The sequence below is a fragment of the Moschus berezovskii genome, chromosome 5, assembly GCF_049115385.1.
Source record: "Moschus berezovskii isolate FMDL1 chromosome 5, NW_MosBer_1.0, whole genome shotgun sequence".
Taxonomy (NCBI): domain Eukaryota; kingdom Metazoa; phylum Chordata; class Mammalia; order Artiodactyla; family Moschidae; genus Moschus; species Moschus berezovskii.
In genome coordinates this window covers 68,299,015-68,324,216 of record NC_142464.1, presented here as the reverse complement: position 1 = coordinate 68,324,216, position 25,202 = coordinate 68,299,015, and the positions used below count along the sequence as shown (strand labels likewise).

At 41.1% G+C, this 25,202-nt stretch overlaps 1 protein-coding gene across 3 annotated transcripts in view; it reads right to left on the bottom strand.

Moving 5' to 3' along the window:
• Nucleotides 1-208: 208 nt before the first annotated feature.
• Nucleotides 209-25,202, bottom strand: part of RHOH (ras homolog family member H) — a 49,668-nt gene continuing 24,674 nt past the window's right edge. For 2 of the 3 annotated variants that reach the window (XM_055434749.2, XM_055434748.2), the window contains exons 2-3: nt 2,651-2,772; nt 209-2,353 (exon numbers count right to left, since the gene is read on the bottom strand). In XM_055434749.2, coding sequence (XP_055290724.1) covers nt 1,562-2,137 — 576 coding nt within the window. In that variant the 5' untranslated portion in view covers nt 2,138-2,353; nt 2,651-2,772 and the 3' untranslated portion in view covers nt 209-1,561. The other variant, XM_088836297.1, reaches the window with a different exon arrangement.

The following is a 25,202-nucleotide window of genomic DNA, read 5'->3' as shown; positions in this document are numbered from 1 at the left end:
CTTCCGTCTATGGGGTCGCACAGAGTCGGACACGACTGAAGCGACGCAGCAGCAGCAGCACTATAAAGAACTGACCACATAAGGAAACTAGAAAATTGGTTTGGTTAGGTCGGTGTAAGTCTAATCATAGTCATTTATGCCAGCTGCCTTACCATTGGTGTGTAATGGTGTGTTGCACCATAACAATGATGAACTTTAATAAACGTGGTTCAGAGTAGTTCTAGGTTTTATTTAAGTAAGTAAATGCAACATGTGGGTTCCAGGCCTCACAATTTCTTAAATTACATAGTCCTCTGTTTTCAGCTTTAATAGATGGTTAATACCGTTGCTTTTAAGCTATCAGAAAGAATGGTGGGGGGATGTTCGTATTGATTCAATATTTCCCCTGATAACTTTTTATTACAATTGCTATACAGTTTTCCTGTTACCTGTCCTTGGAATTTGTGATTTTTTTTTCCACTCAGATGTTTCATATTCAAGAAATAGTAAAAGCTATAAATTTCCTTTAAACACATATCATTCACATAGACACTGCCCCAGTTATTCTGATTAGACCCTGAAATGAATGAATTATGTTGCCATGTTAGCTCAGTTTAGAGCTCAAACAACAAATCTGCTAAATCACTGTTACGGAGAACTTTGAGCCTGCTCTTTCATAAGACCTACAATAAGTTCGGAACCAGGCAAAGTGCAGCAGTCTCTGAAATGAAAGTAAGACTTCCTCACATCTGTTCCAAGTTCTGCTGCTATCACTTATAGCAGTCTGATTCTCTACCTGCCAAGTTTTCCTTCAACCTGTTTCAGTGAATGACAGAATACTTAGTGCACAATTGAAATTCTTTGGGTGAAAGGCAATACCATAAGAAACAGTTTTTTTCAAGAATTATGGAGACATAAAATGATAGTCATTTAAAAATCATTAGGCAGTATTATAGTAATCTTATGTCATTTAACTGTATTTTATATATACAACTCTGAATAACAAATGAGTGGAAAATTAATTGCAAGGATCAGTTTACAGTGATTTTAAAATTGGTTACCTAATAAAATCCAACAGGCAAGTGTGATTTCAACAAAATTACTACTTCAGGTGAAAATGCTAACACTATGAACATATGTCAGAGCCCTGTAAGGTCATTTCACTCACACATCAGTTTGTGAGGTGGGAGGAAAAGACTTTTCAAGTGTGAAAACTAATTATATACAAATGCTGGTCATTTGTTATTATTTAAATAAACCGTGTCTTTAAATATGGTATTCTTTGGAAAACTCACTTCATTGTCCAAAATTGTGGAGACCACTTTGGTTTTTTAATCAAAGATGAAATAGTTATTACAGTGTCCCATGGCATCTTCTAATTGTACTGGGCAAAGAGTTTATTCGTAGAGTACATATTATAAAAATATCCAGTGGCCAAGTCCCATCAACAACCGTATCCTGTAGTAAAAGCCAGTCAGGCCACGCCCAGAAAGGGCATCAGTCCTTTGCTGGCCTGCCTGCTCTCTCTGTCCCAGCTGGTCTTTGTGGTGAGTAAGTGAATGTGGGATGAAGTCTCTGGGGTTTAGAGGATCTTGCACTCGTTGATGGAGAAGAACCTCCTTCTGTTGCGTCTCCTGGCTTGGTTGACAGCAGTTCGGACAGCACATTCAAATACCTGCTGGACGCCCCGGTTGCTGAGGGCCGAGCACTCCAGGTAGCCTTTGGCTCTCACATCCTGGGCCAGTCTCTTTCCTTCGATGGCATTGACGCAGGAGGCCCGATGGGGCCCCACCTCCCGCTGGTCCGTCTGGGTGGCCACCACCAGCACGGGGGTGCAGGGCAGGTTGCTCCTGACTTCACCGATCCACTTGTTCTTCAGGTTCAGGAAGGAGTTGTGGTTGGCCACGGAGTAGCACATCAGCACCACGTCTGCCTGCTGGTAGGACAGAGGGCGGATGCTCCTGAATGCATCGTTGCCGGCCGTGTCCCAGAGGCCCAGGCTGATTTGGATCCCATCCATGAAGACGTCTACACCTGTATTTTCATATACTGTAGGCTTATAGGCCTCAGGGAAGGTTTCCGAGGTGAACCGTACCAGCAGAGACGTTTTCCCCACAGCAGAGTCTCCCACCAACACACACTTGATGGAACTCAGCATCTTCGTGGCCCAGACTCCTAGTTACAAGTTCAGAATCCTGAGGAAGAGAGCCCTCAGTGGGCTACTGAGACAAACGCCATTCGACACAGGGAAGGACAGCCAGACGGCTTTGTGTTCTCAGGTCCTCTGACAGCCACTTGCAGGATGTTACTTCTTCTGGTCCATCCAAGGGAGACACACAGTCTACTTTGAAAGTATCCAAAGGCTGGTGTTCAACTGGAAGAAGGAAGAGAAGTGGAGAAATTGAGTCTTTTTTCCCTTTTTTGATGACAGGGATCTTCCTCACTGGCAAACGAATTAATGAGGGGTCCCATCTCTGTGGAGCCACCTGACCCCACTTGTCTAAGCCACTCACCCCAGCAGCGAAAGCTTGAATCTGTTATACCCCAGCACTGGAACCCACAACTCCACCCAGTCAAGAAGCAGAAGCTGATTTGATCTCTAAAATCAGCCCAGCGATAAAAATACAAGCAGCTGCTGTGGCGGCAACATGAAAAAGACCTCAGCAGCAACCTGGTGTGAATGAAACGTGTTCAAACAGCTCTCTCTCTCTGGCCTGCTCCAAGACGTGGGGACCACAGCTGACAGAGGTCTCCGCCGCTTCAGTTTCTAATGGATCCCAGCCACTTTGGAAACTGCAAAAGAAAGCAATGTGATGAGCCTCAGATACTATGAGCACTTCCTTTCATTTATTGATTCATCAGCCAGTGTTGGATTTATGAGGGAATTTGTACTGAGGTTAGAGAGAAGAAATCACCAAAACTTTTAAAATTTGCTGTGGTTTTTCCCTTGAGGTGTTTCCAAAAACTGGCTACAAATGTAATGGAAAGGGCACTGTCCTTGGCATTTTCTGCATCTCAAGTCAGACTCCATTACCTATGCAATGACATGGTTTTGCTTAATCTGTAGCCCCAGTTTAGTCATCTGCAAGACTGTGATAAATTTAGGAACCACTTCTCAGAGATCTTGTGGGGATAAAATTGTTTCTCTCTTTTCTGGACAGCTACCTATATATCAGGAACTCTGCTAGGCTTCTGGTTAAACAAAATAACTTGCTTAAAAGCAGCTGTATGCTGTGCCTGTCACTTAAACAAGGCCACATAAATATGACGGCATCTAAATTTCATGAAAGGGTCAAATAAATTCTCGTTCACCGCAGGTGAAAGAGCTCCAGACGATGAGATCAGCCTGGAGACGGTATCCCGTCTGCTGAAGGACATCATCACAAGACCAGCCCGGCTTCAGACGAGAGAAGGGTCTTTTGGACCAAACTTCAAAGTAAAGGTTATTAATACAATCTGGGCTTATAACCTCCTCCACTGGCAATCTTCCTGACAGGTCACATGTAAAGTAATGTAAAACAGATCTATAGGATATGTCTGCTTCAAAACACAATTTTTAAAAATCACTTCTCTAAATTTTGACATTCCCCTCCAAGACATTTTTATCCTTGTCCACCTACAGTCTCTGTTTAATAAGACATAATAACCTTTACAGTTTTCCCTGGTAGCTCAACTGGTAAAGAATCTGCCAACAATGGAGAAGACCCCAGTTTGATTCCTGGGTTGGGAAGATCCCCTGAAGAAAGTATAGGCTACCCACTCCAGTATTCTTGGGCTTCCTTGGTGGCTCGGACGGTAAAGAATCCACCTGCAATGTGAGAGATCTGGGTTCAGTCCCTGAGTTGGGAAGATGCCCTGGAGGAGGGAATGGCAACCCACTCCAGTATTCTTGCCTGGAGAATCCCCATGAACAGAGACCAATGGGATACAGTCCATGGGGTTGGCAAAGAGTCAGAGATGACTGAGTGACTAAGCATAGCACAGCAGCCTTTACAAATGAGTTGATCACATAAATAATTCACATGATTTTCACATATTCATTTTTACCACACATAAACTTGGTAACCTTGGGCAAGTTACTTAACCTCTCTGAGCCTTGGTTTCTTCACAAAGATGAAAATAAGAAAGGCAATTTCTTGATGGAATTATTGTAACAATTCAGTATATGGAGAGTCTGGCTTAGCACAGAACATAGCACATGGAATCTATGGGCAGGCACCATATTTTTCAACTTCTCAGTTCAGTTCAGTTCAGTTCAGTCACTCAGTCGTGTCCGACTCTCTGCAACCCCATGAATCACAGCATGCCAGGCCTCCCTGTCCATCACCAACTCCCAGAGTTCACCCAAACTCATGTCCATCGAGCTGGTGATGCCATCCAGCCATCTCATTCTCTATCGTCCCTGTCTCCTCCCGCCCCCAATCCTTCCCAGCATCAGAGTCTTTTCCAGTGAGTCAACTCATCACATGAGGTGGCCAAAGTATTGGAGTTTCAGTTTTAGCATCAGTCCTTCCAGTGAACACCCAGGATTGATCTCCTCTAGAATGGACCGGATGGATCTCCTTGCAGTCCAAGGGACCTCAAGAGTCTTCTCCAGCACCACAGTTCAAAAGCATCAATTCTTCAGCGATCAGCTTTCTTCACAGTCCAACTCTCACAGCCATACATGACCACTGGAAAAACCACAGCCTTGACTAGATGGACCTTGGTTGGCAAAGTAATGTCTCAACTTTTACTCAAAGTAATGTTTTAACTTCTACTACTGTTAATTTAAAATGCCAAATATTGAATGTCCAAGTGTAGGGGATGGGATGTCAGATATTCAGCCAGACTTTGAAGACTCCACATCGGGTCATTCTCATACACCATGGTTCTGGACACCTCTTTGTCACCAGACCTTTGAGTAAGGTCCCCTTAGGAGCTCCTTGGGTCTCAGACTTTAGCTCCTTAAACCTATGGATGATTTAAATGAAGCAATTGTGACCTCCTCATTACTGAGTCCAGTGTCAAGACTTAAGACATGTTTCAAGTTTGATGTCGACCCCAATGTAGTAGGACCAGGACCAAGAAAAATATCCATGTGTCAGGTATTTTGGTTATTAAATAATTTCTAAGAGATTGAATAGAGTCAAATTTCCTGAGTATATACCTACAAAACGAAGTTGCTGAGGCAAAATTGTTAAGAACGTAGGCTCTAAAATCAGGTAGATATGGAATTGAATCTGAACTGACCAACTGATTACCTGTGCCGTGAACTTAGAAGAGTTTCTTAACTTCCCTAAGCCTCAATTTCCCTCTTTGTAAAATGTGATGTGATAATACCTGTTAATACTGAGTTGTTGAGAGTATTAAATGTGCTTAAATACATAAAATCCTTAGCATAGTACATCATGTAAACATACTGCAAATACATAGTCACCACAAAGAAAACACAATAAACAGTCCTTATTGCTAAAATCATTGTTAAACAGGAATTACTAAATATAATCATCAGTTCAGTTCAGTCACTCAGTCATGTCTGACTCTGCGACCCCATGGACTGCAGCACGTCAGGCTTCCCTGTTCATCACCAACTTCTGGAGCTTGCTCAAACTCATATCCATTGAGTCAGTGATGCCATCCAATCATCTCATCAAATATAATAATAAGCAATTTTATATCATCAGAGGGGAATTCAAAATAGCACTAAAAAGGTTTCTGTGGCAAAGGGTATTTTAAGAGTCTTATACCCAGTTGTGACTACAATACATATGCTGCTGCTGCTAAGTCGCTTCAGTCGTGTCCGACTCTGTGCGACCCCATAGATGGCAGCCCACCAGGCTCCCCCATCCCTGGGATTCTCCAGGCAAGAACACTGGAGTGGGTTGCCATTTCCTTCTCCAATGTGTGAAAGTGAAAAGTGAAAGTGAAGTCGCTCAGTCATGTCCGACCCTTCTACAAAATATATATTCTTCTTGTAGTATATTGGAAAAGACCCTGATGCTGGGAAAGATTGAGGGCAGGAGGAGAAGGGGACAGCAGAGGATGAAATGGTTGGATGGCATCACCGACTCAATGGACATGAGTTTGAACAAGCTCCAGGAGTTGGTGATGGACAGGGAAGCCTTGCATGCTGCAGTACATGGGGTCACAAAGTGTTAAACATGACTGAGCAACTGAACTGAACTGAGCATAAAAATAAAATGTGATATGAACAAAGAAATTTGTGCCTCAGTTTGGACACTCAGAGAGCTCCAAAGACTCTGACTGGAGAAAAAAGCTCTGTTTAGTCAAGTGACCTTTATTCCCAGGCAGTTCTAGCACTAAGAGGCACATCAAACCAGCTCTCTGGGCCTCAGTTTCCCAAATCATAAAGTGATTGGACAAGACTAGCTCTCTGCAGGTCTAGGGAAACTGAGGTCAAAGGAGAAAGCTTTATAGCCTGCAGCACATATACAATTGCATAACTCTCCATGTTATTCCAGAGCAGCACTGTGGCAGCAAAGACATGACAAAACTTGACGACATGTGTAGCCTTTGGCAGATGGCTAAATACGGATCTAGGAGAGGAGTAGTGGGAGGAGTTATGGTCTAAACTGGAGCAACACCCTATACAGACATGAGAGATCACTTTCAGATGATGTCCACAACGTGCCCACAACAGAGCCACTTCAGATCACTACATAATGTGTGGAAGTTTGACTGGCTTGATTTCAGTGGAATTTCACCTGAAGAGAAAGATTCTCCCCAAAGGAGCTCTGGGTGAAAACTAGAAGCAGGTTTTCAATGATATTTCACTAGGGGCTAATTGGCAGGGGTGCTCCAATTATATGTCAATCAATACGGAGGAGTTACCAAATGTGACTTCAGACAGCATTGTGAGTGACCCTTCTAGGACTTAAGTCAGATTGGAATTAATAAACCTTTAAGTCCAGAGCCTCTCGGGTCTCAGTAACCTCCCTCTCTCCTCTTTCCACCGTTTCACAGAAAAGATGCCCTCCCCAGAGCCCCATGGTTCACACACAGAGATAGGAAAAGGGCAGGGAGGCTTTATCTTGCAAAGGCAATAGTGTCTATCATAGCAAAGGCACAGAGACATTCAAAAGGGAGGGCTTGGAGATGAAGCGTCCTGGTCCATTCCATCTTCTGGAGGGCTGTCTAGTAGGAAAGCCTCGTTTCACTTTAGCCTCAGTTCTCATCCCAACTACCCACTCTCCACTATCATTCTTTCTTCAGACACATTCTCCAATACTCTGTTTTCCAGGGAAGACTCACTCCTCCAACTTCTACCTCTTCTTGAAAAATCTTCTTTGATCACCTGACCAGCTGCTAGATCAGATATCCCCTCTGTGTTGCCATAATACCCCCCTGCGCTTCCATCATCACACTGCTCACATGGTTGGTCCTCCTGCACGTCTCCCTCACCTGAAAAACTGGAATGAGAGCTTTCTCACAGGGAGTTTGTAAGGACCAGATGGAAATGACAACAACACAGCAATAATCGATGCTTGTACTTTTATAAGACTTTGTACATCCAAGAATACCTCTTGATTGTCTTATGAGAAGGTTCCTTCATAATGATAGAGCATAAAAAATAATAATCTAAAAAAGAAAACAATAATAGACAATATAAACTATTGCTTAGAAAAACAAAATAAAACTAAGATGAAATTATGACTCATTGACTGATAATTGTTACTGCACATTTTGGGCTATCTGGGCTTTGATTGAGGTGGCTTACTTCAAAATGCTGATGTGCTCAGTCGCTCAGTCATGTCCAAATCTTTGTGACCCAGTAGCCTGTCAGGCTTCTCTGTCCATGGGAATTCTCCAGGCAGAAATACTAGAGTGGGTTGCCATGCCCTCCTCCAGGGGATCTTCCCAACACAGGGATCGAACCTAGGTTTCCCACATTGCAGATGGATTCTTTACCATCTGAGCCAGCAGGGAAGCCAAAATACTGATAAAACTCTTAGCAGCCATCAGCTGAGGATGGCCTGTCAATTACAGAGAATACATCTGAATGTCATCCTTCTTAAAAGGATGGGCAAAGGACCTGCTCTGGCAGCAGCCAATTCATTCATTAAGGAAATTGCTTCTGCCATGAATCTAGCATGTAGATGATTAGGAAATCATCATGCTTCTCAGTAACTCATCTCCTGCCAGCGCCTTCACTCCATGTTCCCCCGACAGCCTGGCAGGGACAGCACAGAAAGTGCAGGCCCTGCAGGGGATGGGTGAATGAATCCAAGTATGGGGAGTTGGGAGTGGGGGCTGGTGCTTCATTTCATTTTGTTTTCTTCTGGGAAAACAAAATGAATTCAAAAATTTTAAGTAACTTCATAGAGGAAAAGTAGAGTCACTTCTAAACTTTCTCAATCCAAATGCTCACTCAGCTTTCATTCACTGGTAAATATACACTTTATATATCTTCTAAACATTTTTTTCAACATAAAAATTTTTCTGTGTTCAACAGTCTACATACTTGCCAGGTTTTAACGAAATAGTTTTCCATTGTTTCAACAATTCATAGCTGCATAGCCATTTCCCACTATTGGCAGTCTTTGAATTAGTATCAGTATGTCACAGTCATTAACAAGTGTTATTTTATATATTAAATGTATATGCATTTATGGAAGTAATTTTTATGTGGAACAATTTTCTTGGGGAATATATTCATAAATGTGGCATTAATGGATCTATGAGTTCATTTTGTGACTTTTATTTACATCATTAAACATCTTCTAGGGGCTGTATATAGTACTCATCAGCTGTTTTATTCTTTTTTTTTTTTTTTAAGGCAGTTGTCTGGGGCTTCTTGTGGCAGGCACTGTATCGATTCTAATAGCATGGTAGTGAGCAAGCTGGCTGCTGTCTTCATGGAGATCTACGTTTCAGAACTGCAGAGACTTCAGGGGGTTGAGAATCCTGCCTACAGTCACTCTTCAAGGCAATGGCAAAGACAAAGTTAGACCTAATAGAGGATGACCCCAAAGCTGCAGCAACTCCACATGTCACCCACACCCCACAATTCCCATTGCCCAATCCAAGGCATCTCAAGTAAAACCAAGTTTCCTAAGCAATCCCAGTTTTGAGACAGTTTTTTCTGGCCATCCTTCCAGCCAGGTCCCTACTCCAGTTCTACTCCTACAGATGAGGAACTCTTGATATTTACAAGAAGTGTGTTGTGTCTTGATCTGGAAGCTAGTTCCACAAGTGTGTTCAGCTTGTGAAAATTTCTCAAGCTGCGGACCTACAATATGTTCACTTTTCCATACAAAGATTAAACTTCAGTAAAAAAAGTATTTTTTAAAAAATAAGGTTACTGCTGAATTCCCTGGTGGTCCTGTGGTTAAGAATCCACCTTGCAGTATAGGAGAGATAGGTTCAATCCCTGACCCGGAAGGATCCTACATGCCTCGAGACAACTAAGCCAGCGTGACACAATTACTGAGACTGTATGCTCTAACTACTGAAGACTGGGCACCTAGAGCCTGTGCTCGCCAACAAGAGAAGCCACCACAATGAGAAGGCCAGGCACCGCCACTGGAGAGGAGCCCCTGCTCACCACAACTCAAGAAACCCACACACAGCAACAAAACCCAGCACAGCCAAAAGTAAATAAATATTTTTTAAATAAATAAATAAAAATAAGGTTACGGCTTTACAAGAGATTATCTTCTGAAGGAGTATTTGATCATAAATTTTTCATCTTGCAAGATGTTCATTTCACTAAATCTCAACTGTCTTAGTAGTAGTAGTAGCTGCTCAGTTGTGTCTGACTCTTTGAGACCCCATGGACTGTAGCTCACCAGGCTCCTCTGTCCAGGGGATTCTCCAGGCAAGAATACTGGAGTGGGTTGCCATTCCCTTCTCCAGAGGATCTTCCCAACCCAGAGATACAACTCAGGTCTCTTGCATTGCAGGCAGATTCTTTACCATTTGAGCTACAGGAAAGTCCTTTTGAGCTACAGGGAAGTCGTAATTCTCAACTGTACTTCAGTAATTCCCCTTAATGCATTTCTAATTGCCACAAATAATGATTAAATTCCTCTTCCAAATCAAAAAAAGGAAATCACTTTTAAATCAGTTTATTTTTATACACAGATACTCTGTATTCCAAATGGATTTTATTCTGAAACTGCTTGCAAGATGGTTTGTGGCTTTTATTATGTGTTCTCCAGAATGTATTTAAGCAGTATTTACATTCCCAAACTTAAAGCCTATGTAACCCATCACAGTTTAAGTAAAATGGATTGTCACCAATCCCTGAGCCCTCTTCAAATCCAGAGCCCTGTCCCTCTGACCCCATACCAAGCAGGGACCATGGCACTCTTCCCCTCTTCTGTCCCACCCACCCTGCCCTGATTGGTCCATGCCACTCATAGGAACACAATAATTGGATTCTCATCACAGGTCTAGAGTTTTCAATTTGGTCCAAGTTTAGAGTCAAAAACAAGGCAAGCCAGCCAGGCAACTGTCCAGAGCACCCTTAAAAACACTAAAATCTCATCTCAAAATTTACATGATGGGAAAGTGTAGTTACTGCAACCTCTCTTAAAGCAGTTGGAAAGAATTTTCTGAAAAACTGCTTGGAGTTGAGGGTGGAACCCCTACAAGACATGCTCAAGGAAAGGTCACCTGGTCTCTGACCTGCTTTCTACTGCTGCTGTTTAGTCTCTAAGTTTGTCTGACTCTTTGTGACTCCATGGACTGTAGCCCACCAGACTCTTCTGTCCATGGGATTTCCCAAGCAGAACAATGGAATGGGTTGCCATTTCCTTCCCAGGGGATCTTCCCAACCCAGGGATCAAATCCGCATCTCCTGCTTGGCAGGAAGGTTCTTTATCACTGAGCCACCTGGGAAGCCCAAAGGCTTTCTAAGGGATGCAAATTTCATTTACTAAAGGACTCATGTTTTCTCAATTGGGCATGCACATATGGGGCCCAAGCTGAACTGTTCAAGCAAAAAAAAAAAAAAGGAAAGAGGCAGGTACAAGTATGTCTAACCATTCTAGAAAGTAAGAATGCTGTAAGCAAAGTTGTCAAAGTACTGCTAAACTGCAGGTCAAACTCACCATCTGTTTTTGTATGGCCCACGAGTTAAGAATGGTTTTTACATTTTTTAATGGTTAAAAAATATCAAAAGAACAATATTTCATGACATGTGCATATCATATGAAGTTCAAAGTTCCATGTCCATAAATAACATTGTATTGGAACATAGCCAAGCTCTTTCATTTACAAATTTTCTATGCCCTCTTTCTTGCTACAATTCAATGTTGCAATGGAAATTTTATGGCCCACAAAGCCTAAAATATTTACTATCTGACCTCTTACAGAAAAAGTGTGACAACCCTTGCTAAATAAAAAGAGGCAATTGAGAGTAAGAAGGAGAGCACAGACTCCTGAATTCAGGCAGGCTTGTGTTTGACCTCAACATCTGCTGCTTCCTGTGTGATCTTGGTAAATTATTTAAGTTCTCTAAGCTTTAGTTCCTTTGTAAATAGAGGCAGTATAGCACAGTGATTAAGACGATGGTCTCGAACCATTCGGCCTTCAAAGTTGCTAAGCCTTAGCTTCTCTAGCTGTAAACAGGCAATTCTGACAGTATCTGTCATACAAGGTTGCTGTATGGGATTAAATGGATTAGGGACTGTAAAGAGGCACAGAGTGCTATGGAAGTATTTATTGTTATTATTATTTATCCTGAATGGTTGTTGTAAGATTATTAGAGATAGCTGGGAGGCAGGCCCAAAGTAAGATGATTGTGAGGCCCGAGAGGGGGTCTGGGAGGGAGCCATTGGCAAACAGGAAAGGCTGGAGGAGAGACTGGTTTGTGAGACAAGGGGAAAGTGAGGTATTTCAGACTGGGGTGCCAGAGAGATTCCAGGAGAGCCAAGGGGGCTGTGGCCACATCACAAGGAATGAGAATGTATGGACAGGGAAGAAGGATGGCAGCAAGGAGAGTTCTTATTCTTCCACTAACTTTGACACAAAATATTTAGTTACACACATATTCTCATCTATGTTGTTTACAATGGGGGGGAAATTATTCAAGAATAGGTGGTTTGGGACTTCCCTGGCAGTCCAGGGGTTAAGAATCTGCCTTGCAGTGCAGGGGACGTGGATTCAATCCCTGGTCAGGAAACTAAGATCCCATATGCCGTGAGCAACTAAGCCCGCACACAGCAACTAGTGACGCCCACACGCCACAACTAGAGAGTTTGTGTGCTGCAACAAAGACTCCAAATGTCACAGCTAAGACCTGAGGCAGCCAAATAAATAAATGTGCTTTTTTAAAAAATAGAACAGGTGGTTCTTGGATAAACTAATTAGTTTATTCCTACAATCCATATCCTTTAAAATAGCAGAGTATAAACTCATTAACTGACACAGGAAAAGGGTCCCTAAGCTGAATGACATAAAGTTGGTGTTAGTCACTCAGTCCAACTCTATGTGACCCCATGGACTGTAGCCCACCAGGCTCCTCTGTCCATGGAATTCTCTAGGCAAGAATACTGGAGTGGGTAGCCATTCCTTTCTCCAGGGGATGTCCCAACACAGAGATCGAAACTTTGTCTCCTGTGTCTCCTGTATTGACAGGTGGGTTCTTTACCACTAGCACCAACCTGGGAAGCCCCTGCCCCCATAGAAGCAGCTTTCAAAATATGAACAGCATGATTCCAAAATATGCACAGTTATGAAAAACTATGAAAATCAGTATATACCAACATGTTAAGATGAAATGTCTATATTCCTGGAATTACAGCTGATTCTCATTTTCGTCTCCTTGCTTCTGTGCATTTTAAAATAAAATTAAAATAAAATATGAGTTATGTATAAAGTTTTGAAGTGCTTTGTATGTGTTCCTTTGTTTTTTAGGTTTTAGGCTTGAAAGGGCAGAAAAGACTGATCTGAGGTCCCTTGAGGCAAGAGAATGTTTATGAGCTCCCATTAGTGTCTGAAGATAAAAATTCTCTATATCTGAACAGCCGAATTTGTTTAAAATTCCTAGAAGCACTATCTCTGGCTTCTGGTCCTTCTTTTCAAGGCCTATCCTGGAAAGAAGACAGGCTAAGCTGCGTGTACTATGCCTATTCTCAAAAATGCCCTAAGCCACCCATCTCTCCTTTTACTCCTTATGAGAGAATTTTTAAAATTATATATGTGCTTGTATGCTCAGTCACTCAGTCATGTCCATCTCTTTGTGACTCCATGGAAGGTAACCCATGGAAGTCCATGGGATTCTCCAGACAAGAATACTGGAGTGGGTTGCCATACCCTCCTCCGGGGGATCTTCCTGACCCAGGGATCGAACCCAAGTCTTACATCTTCCACTTTGGCAGGCATGTTCTTTACCACTAAGCATGACCTGGGAAGCCCCTTATATATGTATAAAATATATGTGTGTGTTAGTTGCTCTGTCATGTTATATGTGTGTGTGTGTGGGCGTGTGTTAGTTGCTCAGTTGTGTCTGACTCTTTGCGACCCCACGGACTATAGCCTACCAGGCTCCTCTATCCATGGAATTCTCCAGGCAAGAATACTGGAGTAGGGTACCATCCCCTTCTCCAGGGGAACTTCTCGATTCAGGGATCAAACTCGGGTCTCCTGCATTGCAGGCAGATTATTTACCGTCTGAATCACCAGGGAATCCCATGTATGTGTATTTTTGGTTGCACCATGTGGCTTGTGGGATGTTAGGATTATAGGTCCCCAACCAGGAATTGAACATGGGCCCTCAGCAAGTTCTGAGAGCTCGAATCTTAACCACTGGACCACCAGGGAATTCCATCCTTCCTGTATTTTTTAAATATTTAAATAAGCTTGAATATGGCCTGGGTGTTTGATGACATTAAGGAACTCTTGCTAATTTTGTTAGGTGATAGTCACATTGTGGTCGTATACATTTTTAAAGTCCGTATCTGACAGGTGAAATGAATATGATGTCTGGGATTTATTTTAGATTATCCAAGAAAAGGGGAAAAAAGTAAGGATGATGCATGAAATAAGATTGGTACAATATTGAGAACTGTTAAAGTTGAATGATGGTATATGGGGGTAGTTTTAGTCTATTCTCACTATCTTTATATATGTTCAAATTTTTTCATGATAAAAATTTCAAAGGGTAGGATCTTTTGTTTTCTATAGCATTTTGTCCAAGCTGTGGTTTCATTCTCATCTTTAGCTTTAGAGAGAATACAGAAAATCATCACTAAAAAATAAAAAGTATACTTTGTGCCACAATGACTTATTCAAGTATTTGAAGGAAATTGATGCATCAAATAACAGATGACATAAACGTAGACAGTGCAGAGGCTTAGAACCTGCCTCCTGGTGGAAGGGAGACAGAGGAGGAAAAGCCATGCCCAGGTGAGGATTCCCAGCCAAGTCATAAAAAGAGAGCTTTCAACTTCAAGTACAAGCTCTACCTGCATCTCAGTAAGTCATCACTACCTGTCTCTGGGAAGTAAAGGCCATGTCTAGAAAATACGCTAGCCAAAGGATACTCTTAAAGTTACTTTGAGGTTACCTGAACTTCCTAACTGGTATAACTATGTTCACTACCTTCCTTTGGCCCTCTTTGCTCCAGTTCTGCAGAATTAGCTCTTCAATGAAAATAACTTTTAAAAAGAAAAAAAGAAAGAAACTCAAGAGTGAAAATGGACTACCCACATAAAACCAGATGACAAATCAAAGTAACTCTGAATGTGAGGCAGACCCTCCCCGCTGGTGTCTTTTTTGTCTGAAAAGGTGAAGGGGCAGTGAGGAGTTTCTACTTTTAGATTTTATGTGTCCTCCTTAGACTTGAAGTAGTTCTGATCTTTACTTAATTGGAAAAAATGAAATCTACTTGATATCTAAGTAGATTCCACCAAGCCCCAAGTACCTCCCAGCTCTAAAGCATCATCTGTAACAAAGAAAACCATCACATCCCTGGGTTTCCCCACCCCCTACAACGAAACTACCACTGCCACCATCATTCAACACACATATTCACACCATTAGTGGTAACAACATTTGCTCCCTTATTTGCTGATCCAATCAGACTGAAGATGTCCTCCTCGCTCTGACTTACTTTTCCCCTCATTTTCTCTGGATCGTCTCTGCATTCTTTTTTTCCCCCTGATTATAAGTAGTTCATCCACATTATGGAACATTTGAAAAGTACTGAACCATCTAAATGACCTAAAGGAGAAAAGCAACTACCACCTAAAACCAAAAGCTGCAAGAAATTAGTGTACCTTTTCCTGTTTCGTTTTTTCAGTGTGCCTTTTTTTTTCAAAACTAATTCATACTTTATATTCAGCTGAGCATTTTGCTTTTTATTTAACATTTACATCGTTAATATTTCTTATGTTATTAAGATTCTTCAAACATAATTTTAATGACTGTCATACGTCACTATACAAATGTAGCATCATTTATTTAAGCAATTGACTATTATTTAAATTGTTTCTAATTTTTCCTGTAGTAACACTGAGTGGACATTTAAAAAATAAATTTGTACAAATATACAGTTATTTCTTTAGTTTAAATAGATATGAGCACAATTACTAGAATAAGAAAGATGAAAAACTTGGATCAATTTGTACCCCATAGCCGTATATGAATATGTTCAGTTCATCACACAGCCATCATTGGGGGTAAGAGTTGCCAGTTAGATCTGTTTTCATTTGCATTTAATTTATGACTAGTGAAAATTAAAATTCATTTTTTATTGACCACATATTTCTCCTTTCATAAGTTACTTACTTTGCCTACTTTTCTAGTAAGGTGGCCATCATTTCTTAAATGATGATTTTTTTAAATCTTTTTGAGATTAAGGATATTAATCCTTTCTTATTTAAATATATATATAGCACATTTTCCTTATATATTTTTGTGTCCATGAATTCTGAGAACTTCCCAAACTCCTGGTACTCCCCCATCATTGAGCAACCACTAAATAGAAAGTGAAATAGTATGTCCCCTGATTGTGGAAAGAAATTTAGCACGATTAGATACCTGAAAGGTCATCTAGTTCAACTCACTTATTTTCCCATGAGAAAACCAAGGCCCTGAGACAAGTGGTTTAGTTACTGGAGGCTGATTTGAAGCCCAGAAACTGAATCACTGAGTCAGCACTCTTTCCATCTACACTGTATTTTTTCAAACATGTATATCTACATTTTATATCCCATACTTAATTTCTTTAATTTTAAAATGTAAACCCATATAGATAGATCTAGAATTCAAATAGGTGGCTTTTTACTCAAAAGATAACTGCCAGTTTTCATATAAAACTCGTTTTCAAACAGATGTTCTCTTCCTAATTAACTTTCTTTAAGAGACTGAATCATCTCTATTCTAGGGCAATAATTAAGGCTTCCAACATCTTCTAGAATTAGGGTAAACCCTTAATTTACAGATTGTTCAAACTATAAAAGAAGGCATTTTGTCTTGGAAATTTATCCCAGAGCACTGCATGGAATGAGGTGACTTAGTTTCAAAGTATAAAATGGGTAATATTACATCATTTGCACAGAGCCTGGGGTGTGGAGTCCAGGTCTTGGTTAGATTCTCATCTTCATTGGCGACTAATAGTATAACCTCCGGCAGGTCACATAACCAGAATTGCAAGATGTGGATGATAGTGCAGAGTTTGAAGGATTTTTTAAGGCAATTAAAAAATTCTATCTCCCATGCCTAGCAGCACACCTGACTATTAGGTAAATATATGTGAAGTGAAAGTTACTCAGTCATGTCTGACTCTTTGTGACCCCAAGGATTATACAGTCCATGGAATTCTCCAGGCCAGAAAACTGAAGTGGGTAGCCATTCCCTTCTCCAGGGGATCTTCCCAACCCAGGGATCAAACCAGGTCTCCCGAATTTCAGGCAGATTCTTTACCAGCTGAGCCACCAAGAAAGCCGCAGAACACTGGAGTGGGTAGCCTATCCCTTCTCCAGCAGATCTTCTTGATCCAGGAATCGAACCAGGGTCTCCTGCATTGCCAGAGGATTCTTTACCAACTGAGCTACCAGGGAAGCCATTAGGTGAATAAGGATCACAATAATCACATGGTATTTAGCATTGGTCAGATCCGTTTGAAGTACTTTATGAAAATTAACTCATTCATCATTACAATAATATTATGTGTTCAATACCACTGTGGTTATTCTACAGCTGGGGAAACTAAGGCACAGAGAAGTAAGGTAACTTGCCCAAGAGAACAAGCTAGTGAGGAGGGCTTGTCTCCAAGTCCATTCACAGAGCTGTCTCTACCTCCCCTCCCTCTGTCTCTCATTTGGGGCAAGTCTGTCTGTCTTTGCCATCTTGATGAAACTAAGCAATCTGCTACGATCTGATGTTGGTGTGCCCCTAAAATTCAGATTGAATTAAGTTGACAGCTAACCCCCATGATGATAAGTTATAGGAGGTGGGGACTTTGGGAGGTGACTAGGCCATGAGGGTGGAACCCTCATCAATGGAATTACTGTCATTATTAAAGAGCCCCGGAGAGCTCATTTGTCCCTTCCACCATATGAGGACACAGTGAGAAGGCACTGTCTAAGAATCAGGAAGCAAGCCCTCATTAGATGTTATATCCACGAGAGATATCATCTTGGACTGTTCCACCTGTGAAAAATAAATTTCTCTTGTTTACAAGCTGCATAGTCTGTGGCATTTTGTTATAATAGTTCAAATAGACTAAGACACAAGCCTAAAATAAAAGCAGGAGGTGAGGTGGTAAACTCAGAAAGACATTTGTCAGCTGGTGGCTGATTCAGCTGGTTTCTAACAACATATGAAAGATTTCTCCCTTAAGCAGTCACTCTCACACACCATTGGAGGTTGTACAGAAGAACACCATCTTTGTAGAAGGCTATTTGACAGAATCCAGCAGCACACTTATTGTTTTTGACACTTGAAGCTGGTCATTTTTTAACCTCTTTCATCTACATGGCAAAATTAGTTTCAGTAATAATGTGTAAGAGTCAGGAACAACCCTTTTTTCCCTGATTCATTCTTTAGCTTTAAAATAAACAAGTAACAGTTTATAATAGAGATAAATTTCAATTTTTAAAGTATTATTCAAGTGCAGTAAAATATTTTGTTTATGAACTAAAACTTGTAATTATCAATCAAAAATATTATACTCTGCAATTTGTGCTCTACTCACTGTTTTAAATCTAAACACAAAACTCTAAAAAGTCAAAGAGAATAGCAGAATTAAAGTTAATCAAGTTCTGTTTCATAGTCTCTATAATCACTGCACTATCATTCTTTAGTTCTTATCTACTGTTTAAGAGTCAGGAATATGCAGTGCCACAGGCAATCACAATATATCCCTGAAGTCAGCTCTAATGGAATCCATACACTCCCTTAAGCACTAACTCTATCACTGCCAGTGCATGGTGATAACAAAAAGCAGACCCACACTGATTTTATTATTGTCTTTAAATTCTTGACAGATGATTCACCCCCTTATTGCCTATACCTGGGGTGGACCCCTTCCACCCCCATGTCCTTGGTATGTCCCTGCCAGTAGCTATCAAAATTTTAAACGCATATACCTTTTAACCCAACAATTCCAATTCTTTAAATGCATTGTTTTGTTGTACCTATACAAGTAGTGAAGATATATGTGCAAGAATTTTATTGCAGCATTATTCACAATAGCAAAAAAAAGAACTGAGAATAACTAAAAGTTCCATCATAAGTCAGTGGTTAAATTAATTCTGCCATATCCATCCGATGAAATCCAGTATAGCATTAAAAAGAAATAGGATATGAGTGGGGGTGAAACAGGTGAAGGGGATTAAGAGGAGCAAACCTCTAGTTATAAAATAAATCACAGGAATGTGATACTAAGTAGAACAATGGTCAACAATATTGTAATAACGTAATATGGGGACAGATGGTTACCAGACTTGACTCATGGTGGGGATCACTTCACAGTGTATGCAAATGTCAAATCACTATGTAGTACACTTGAAATTAATATAATATTGTACTTCAACTATATTTTGATTTAAAAAAGAATTAGGTTTTCCTTGTATGTATTGCACAAGAAGGGTACCCATGACATATTAGTAACTTTAAAAAAAGCAGTTGAACAATTTATTAAAGAATCTCATTTATATAGAAAAAGAAATGTACAAGTCTGGTCTGAAGCCCCTGAGTGCCCAGAATGGCCAGAATGGCATTAGGATAGGAATAGGGGTGAAACAGATGGAGGGGATTAAGAGGTACAAACCTATTACAAGGCACAATGGGTACAATGGGTCTATGCAGAGGAAAAGTATCTGTGCAATGGTGGACACACCGAGGCTCACTATGGATTCCAGTCATCCAATACATGTCCCTCTACAGATAAACTGTACTAAGGGCACAGCAGTTACTCCCTGGTGGTAGTTTAGTTGCTAAGTCCTGTCCGACTCTTGCGACCCCATAGACAGCGGAGCCTGGCAGGCTACAGTCCATGGGATTCTCCAGGCAAGAATACTGGAGTGGGTTTCCATTTCCTTCTCCAAGGGATCTTCCCAACCCAGGAATTGAACCCATGTCTCCTGCATTGTAGGCAGATTCTTTACCAACTGAGCTACAGGGGAAGACAGTTACTCCCTAAGTTGTCTAAAGGAGAAGAGGAACAAAGAGAAACAACCTAAGAACACAGGTTTGTACAGTGTGTCTTAGGTTTTTTAAAATCCCCTTTTGGGATATCAATGTTTATACTTCCCATATTGATTATATTGCAGCTATAATACACAACAGTGGGATTAACTATCTCCTTAGATGCTCAACTTCTGATGGAGGTCTTACAGAAACTGGGAGAAACAACTTTCTAATGAACCTGAAACTATCAAGATACTCCAGAGCAAAATTATTCTTTTAACTGTTTAATTTATTGCTTATGCATACATAATGTTCTACTAAGTTCCAAATCCATAGAAGTTTGAAAATAGATGACAGGATAACTGAATTTAATTGCCTTTAAATTAGGAATTCTTTTAAAGAGCTTAGTGGGGACAGAAGATAATGAAGAAAATGTTAATATAGTTTAGCTTAGGCCTAGAGGTTTTTTGTTTTTGAAAAAAGTTTTTTCCCCACTTTGTTAATGACTCTGACCCTCACTTCTTTGTTGAGGTTGTGCTTTATAGAAGAAATGAATTCTTAGGAAGAGGTAATGAGATGGCCATGGAAAGGTAGCCAGTATGAGTGTTCTTCATCATAATAAGGCCCCATATAACTGAGATCTTAGAGAAAAAAAATCTAAATTAGAGAGAAAAGAAGTAACCTTCTGCATACAAATGATCTCATGCACAGCTTCCTTCCAGAAAAAAAAAATTAAAATTTAAATGGACAAATGCCATAATAAAGGTAAATGCAAAATGCCAAGAGAGTGCTGAGGACAGAGTGCTTAAATCTTCCAGGATGGTGGGGGTGGAAGAGGCAGAAAGGAGTGACATTTGAGATAGGTCTTGCAGAGCAGGGGAGAAAATGGGATTGGTGGACAGCATCCAGAGAGAAGTGGCCAGTGTCCAGGTGTGCATAGGAGAAGGGTTTGTGTAACTGGAGGGCAGAAAGTCAGCTTTTGAGACTGAAGCACAGGAGGGAGATCATTTTTAAAGGGACACTGAAGCCAGTTTGTAAATGGCTCATTTCTGCATGGCAAGTATAAAATAATCTCCTTCCACCATCTCTCTCATTACCTTTCTCCTCTTCCCCAGCCCCACTTCACCAAGCCATTGCTGCCTGCTGATTGTGTAACATCCCCCAACTCTCCCCGCCTTTCCTGACTCAGTAATCTTAAGTGTAGGCTTCCCTTGTGGCTCAGCTGGTAAAGAATCCGCCTGCAATGTGGGAGACCTGGGTTCGAATCCTAGGTTGGGAAGATCCCCTGGAGAAAGGAAAGGCTACCCACTCCAGTATTCTGGCCTGGAAAATTCTATGGACCGTATAGTCCAAGGGGTCACAAAGAGTCAGACACAACTGAACAACCTTTTACTGTCACTTTCAATCTTAATGTGCTGCTCTCTCTCCTGAAATACCTTCTTCCCTGCTCCGACTCTTCCTGGTAAAATTCTGCCTGTCCCAGAGCCCAGCTCAGATGCCACCTCCTCTAGGAGGCCTTCCTGAAACTCCTCATGGGCATTATTTTTCTCCCTTATTTGAGCTCACATGTAATCTTTGAGTGTTTTTGTTTACCTTTTGAATACTTATTACCTGTCTATTGTAAAATTCAAAGAGGACAAAAGTGAAAAATACATCTCCCTCCTCTGCCTGCCCGCCACAGCCCCAGGCCATTTTCCCAGAGACAACTATTATATGAAGTTTTTTATGCATTTTCCCAAAGCTATTACATTATGACATGTATTCACAAACATATATGCATGAATGAATATGTGTAATTATGACACACATTCGCTCTTCTTTTTAATATACAAACTATAGCATACTATTCTTTATTCCCTGGTGCTTTTCTCAATTAATTTTTTCTTTATCAGCAGATTTTCAGGCAATACCTCAAAGATGTTGTGGATTTGGATTCCAGACCACCACAATAAGCAAATATTGCAATAAAGTAAGTCACATGAATTTTTTGGTTTCCCATTGCATATTAAAGTTACACTATACTGTAAGTCTATTAAGTGTGCGATAGCATTATATCTAAAAGTAATGTACATGCCTTAATCAAAAAATAATTGATTGCTAAAAGATGCTAACCATCATCTGAGCCTTCATCAAGTCATAAACTTTCTATTGATGGGGAGTCTTCCCTCAGTGTTGATGGCTGCTGTCTGATTGGGGTGGTGGTTTCTTTAAATAAGACGAAAATGAAGTCTGCCACATGGATGGGCTCTTCCTTTCATGAACAATCTCTTTGTGGCATGCAATGCTGTTTGGTAACATTTTGCCTACAGTAGAACTTCTCTCAAAGTTGGAGTCAGTGCCTTTAAACCCTGCTGTTGCTTCGAGAGCAAATGTCAGTAGAGAAGAGCATGGATGGGCAGATGGTCCAACCTTCCTGCCTCTGATACCCTTTCCTGACTTTTCCTCTCACCTGTCTTTGACTGTCTTTCCTTTTCCACCTCCTACCTTGACACAGAGGCTTGCATGCTCCAACTTTTTTGTGACCCCATGAACTGTATATAGCCCACCAGACTCCTCTGTCCATGGAATTTTCCAGGCAAGAATACTGGAGTGGGTTGCTGCTTCCTTCTTCATGGGATCTTCCTGACTCAGTGATCGATTTGTGTCTCCTGAGTTCCTGCATTGGCAGGCAGGTTCTTTACCACTGAGCCACCTGGGAAACCACCCGTGATGCAGAGGCACGGGCACTAAAAAGCCTTCAGCCCTGGCACATTTGCCAAACAAAGCATGAGGGGCCCTGACAGGTGTCTGATTTCAAGACAGTGTTCAGTTGCACCCGTCTTAGCAGTACACAAGATAGAAAGAGAATTTGCACCTCTTTTCCTGGGAACACATACCAGTCCAATTTAGCGTCCACTGGCCTAACTTGAGACAGAAAGAACCTGTTAACATTTTGCACTCTAGAGAGTTTTCAGAGACTGATTGGAGAAAATGCCCAGCCCATTTACAGACCGCGGCAGCAGAACAACTAGGTAGGCAAGGTGTCAGAAAGGCCCAAAGGGGAATGTCACTTGGACCCCACAAAATCCCTCAGTTCTCTAAGGTGTCCTCATGGCTTTTCTTGGCAGAAAAAGCAGCCATTGGCCACATCACTCATTTGCCTCCCAAATCTCCACGCTGAGAAGTTGCCAGGCCCTATAAAAGTGGTCCCCATGACAGTAAAATGATCAGGTCCTAGCAGGGAGTGGGACTGGGTAACCATCCTCTATTGTGTGGTAACTCATGGCTCTCCCTAGATTATTCAGCACTCCTACCTGGAGTTTGGTGTTCATCCTTTAGGCCAACTCTCCCACCTCCACACAGGTATTATCAACATGCATAAGAAGAGGCCTCATCCTAAATCTGTTTCTAATAGCAAGGACTTCCAGAAACCACTCCCTGCAGAACGGACTTGCCATTTCTATTCATTTTTACCCTCATTTGTCTTAACTTCTTAAATACTAGACAACTTGCCACAAAGGGTAACTTTTAAAAGGAGGAATACACACATGTTTTTATTATTGAATTCCTTATAATTTTATAAAAATATTTAATAATGTGGAGAAAAGTATATGACAACACTGTTACATGAAAAAGAAAGTTCAAAACAGGGTATACAACATGATCCTGATTTTTCAGTAAAATTAGAGAAAGGAATAAGACTTCCCAGATAGTCTAGTGGTTAAAACTCTGCACTTCCACTGCAGGGGATGTGGGACTGATCCTTGGTCAGGGAACTAAGATCCCACATGCCACATGGCACAGTAAAAAAAAAAAACACAAAAAAAACACATATATACTTCTTTTGTAACAAGAGGGAATTGTAAAAGTAACTCATGACTCTGTAAAAGAAAATATAAATGAATCTTGCAAATATAAACACATCTTCCTGGATGGAAACTACATTTGCTAGTATCACCAGATACTGTAGTCACTTTCAAGAAAGTATGACACAGGAGACCCAGATCCTGGGTCAGAATCAGACTAATGAAATGACCCAGAACCAGTCCAGGAACTCCCTCCCCCTGACCACAGTCACCTCTTCTGTCAGATAAGCAGGTCTCACTGAGTCTGTAAGTTCCTTTCTTACTCAGTCTGGAACTCCTCACCCCTCTTTCAGATACCACTCAAGTAAAAACAAAGCAAGCAAATGAACAAACACTTTGGAATATTCCAGTGATATGTGGATTGTGCCCAGACTGCCCTGTTCAACATGGTAGAAAAATCTCTGGGGGGGACTCAGATTCTAGGAAAAGAGACTTTTTGTGTAATAGAGATAATTACCACTGTTAGGATTTATGGGAATGTATTTCCTTTTGTTATGAGTATCAGAAAGGTCAAGGGCATGCTTAAGCCTAAGGCTCACTTCATCTCTATGGTCTTATGAAAGTGAAAGTGAAGTCTCTCAGTCGAGTCCGACTCTTTGTGAACCTATGGACTGTAGCCTACCAGGCTCTTCCATCCATGGGATTTTCTAGGCAAGATTACTGGAGTGGGTTGCCATTTCCTTCTCTAGGGGATCTTCCCGACCCAGGGATCGAACCCGGGTCTTCTGGATTGCAGGCAGATGCTTTACCATCTGAGCCACCAGGGAAGAACATGCTCTTGTGAATGGATCCTAAAACAGGAAGTCTGTTAGCTACGATTCTCTGTCCTTTGACAATGCACGGAAGGTCACTGCCAGAGTACAATTCTCAGACTTGCTTGTTTTGTACGTTTCCATGGGTCACCAACTCTCTATTTTCTGGTCAATATCTCTTCGTATAAATCCATCTTCTCTGGAGATGACTGTCTAGTCATCTTTTTGTACTAGGCCTGAACTGAACCCAAGTCTTGCCTTAATGATACAAGCCTACCTGAAATTACTTACAAGAGACAATAGTAAGTTTCCAAAAGAAACCCCAGGATATCAGCATTAGCCAATGTCTCAAGTTCATAATTCCAAAGTGAGCTGAAATGCAACAGAAGATAATCCCCTAAATTCATCCTATCTTCCTCTAACCACCTCTTCACTTGTACATTATGTCTGTATCTTACAACACTCACATATCTCATGCACACACCCATCAGAACACGTCTTTGGGGTTTATCATGCCCAAAGTGCTTACCTTGTAAGATTAAATTCAAAAACCTCTTCATGAACTCTTCAGTATTCCATTTCCTATGAAGCTGTACTAGCCTGGTGCGTGTGTGTGTGTATGTGTGGAATCAGGAACTAGAAGAGTGAAGCTCATATTTGTTATTTTTTTAAATTTTTTGCTGCACCAGTCAGCTTGTGGGATTTTGGTTCCCCAACCAGGGACTGAACCCCAGCCCTTGGCAGTGAGAGCACGAGTCCTAATCACTGGTCTGCAAGGGAATTCCCCACACTTGTTATTTTTCTAAAGTAAAGTCCCGGGAAACTTGACTACCACAGAGTTAACTATCAGTAGGTAATTTCTTTTTTTTTTTTTTTTGCATCATGAGGCACAGAAAGAGACAGAGGACTTCCTTTCTGTGCCACATGCAAGATCTGTTATCCCATCTTCTCCTTTTAATGATATTCTCCAGGCTGAATTCCAGTGTCTTTTCAACTATGAGTCATCACTGCTTCTTGTGCATAGAACTGACAGTTCTGTGCT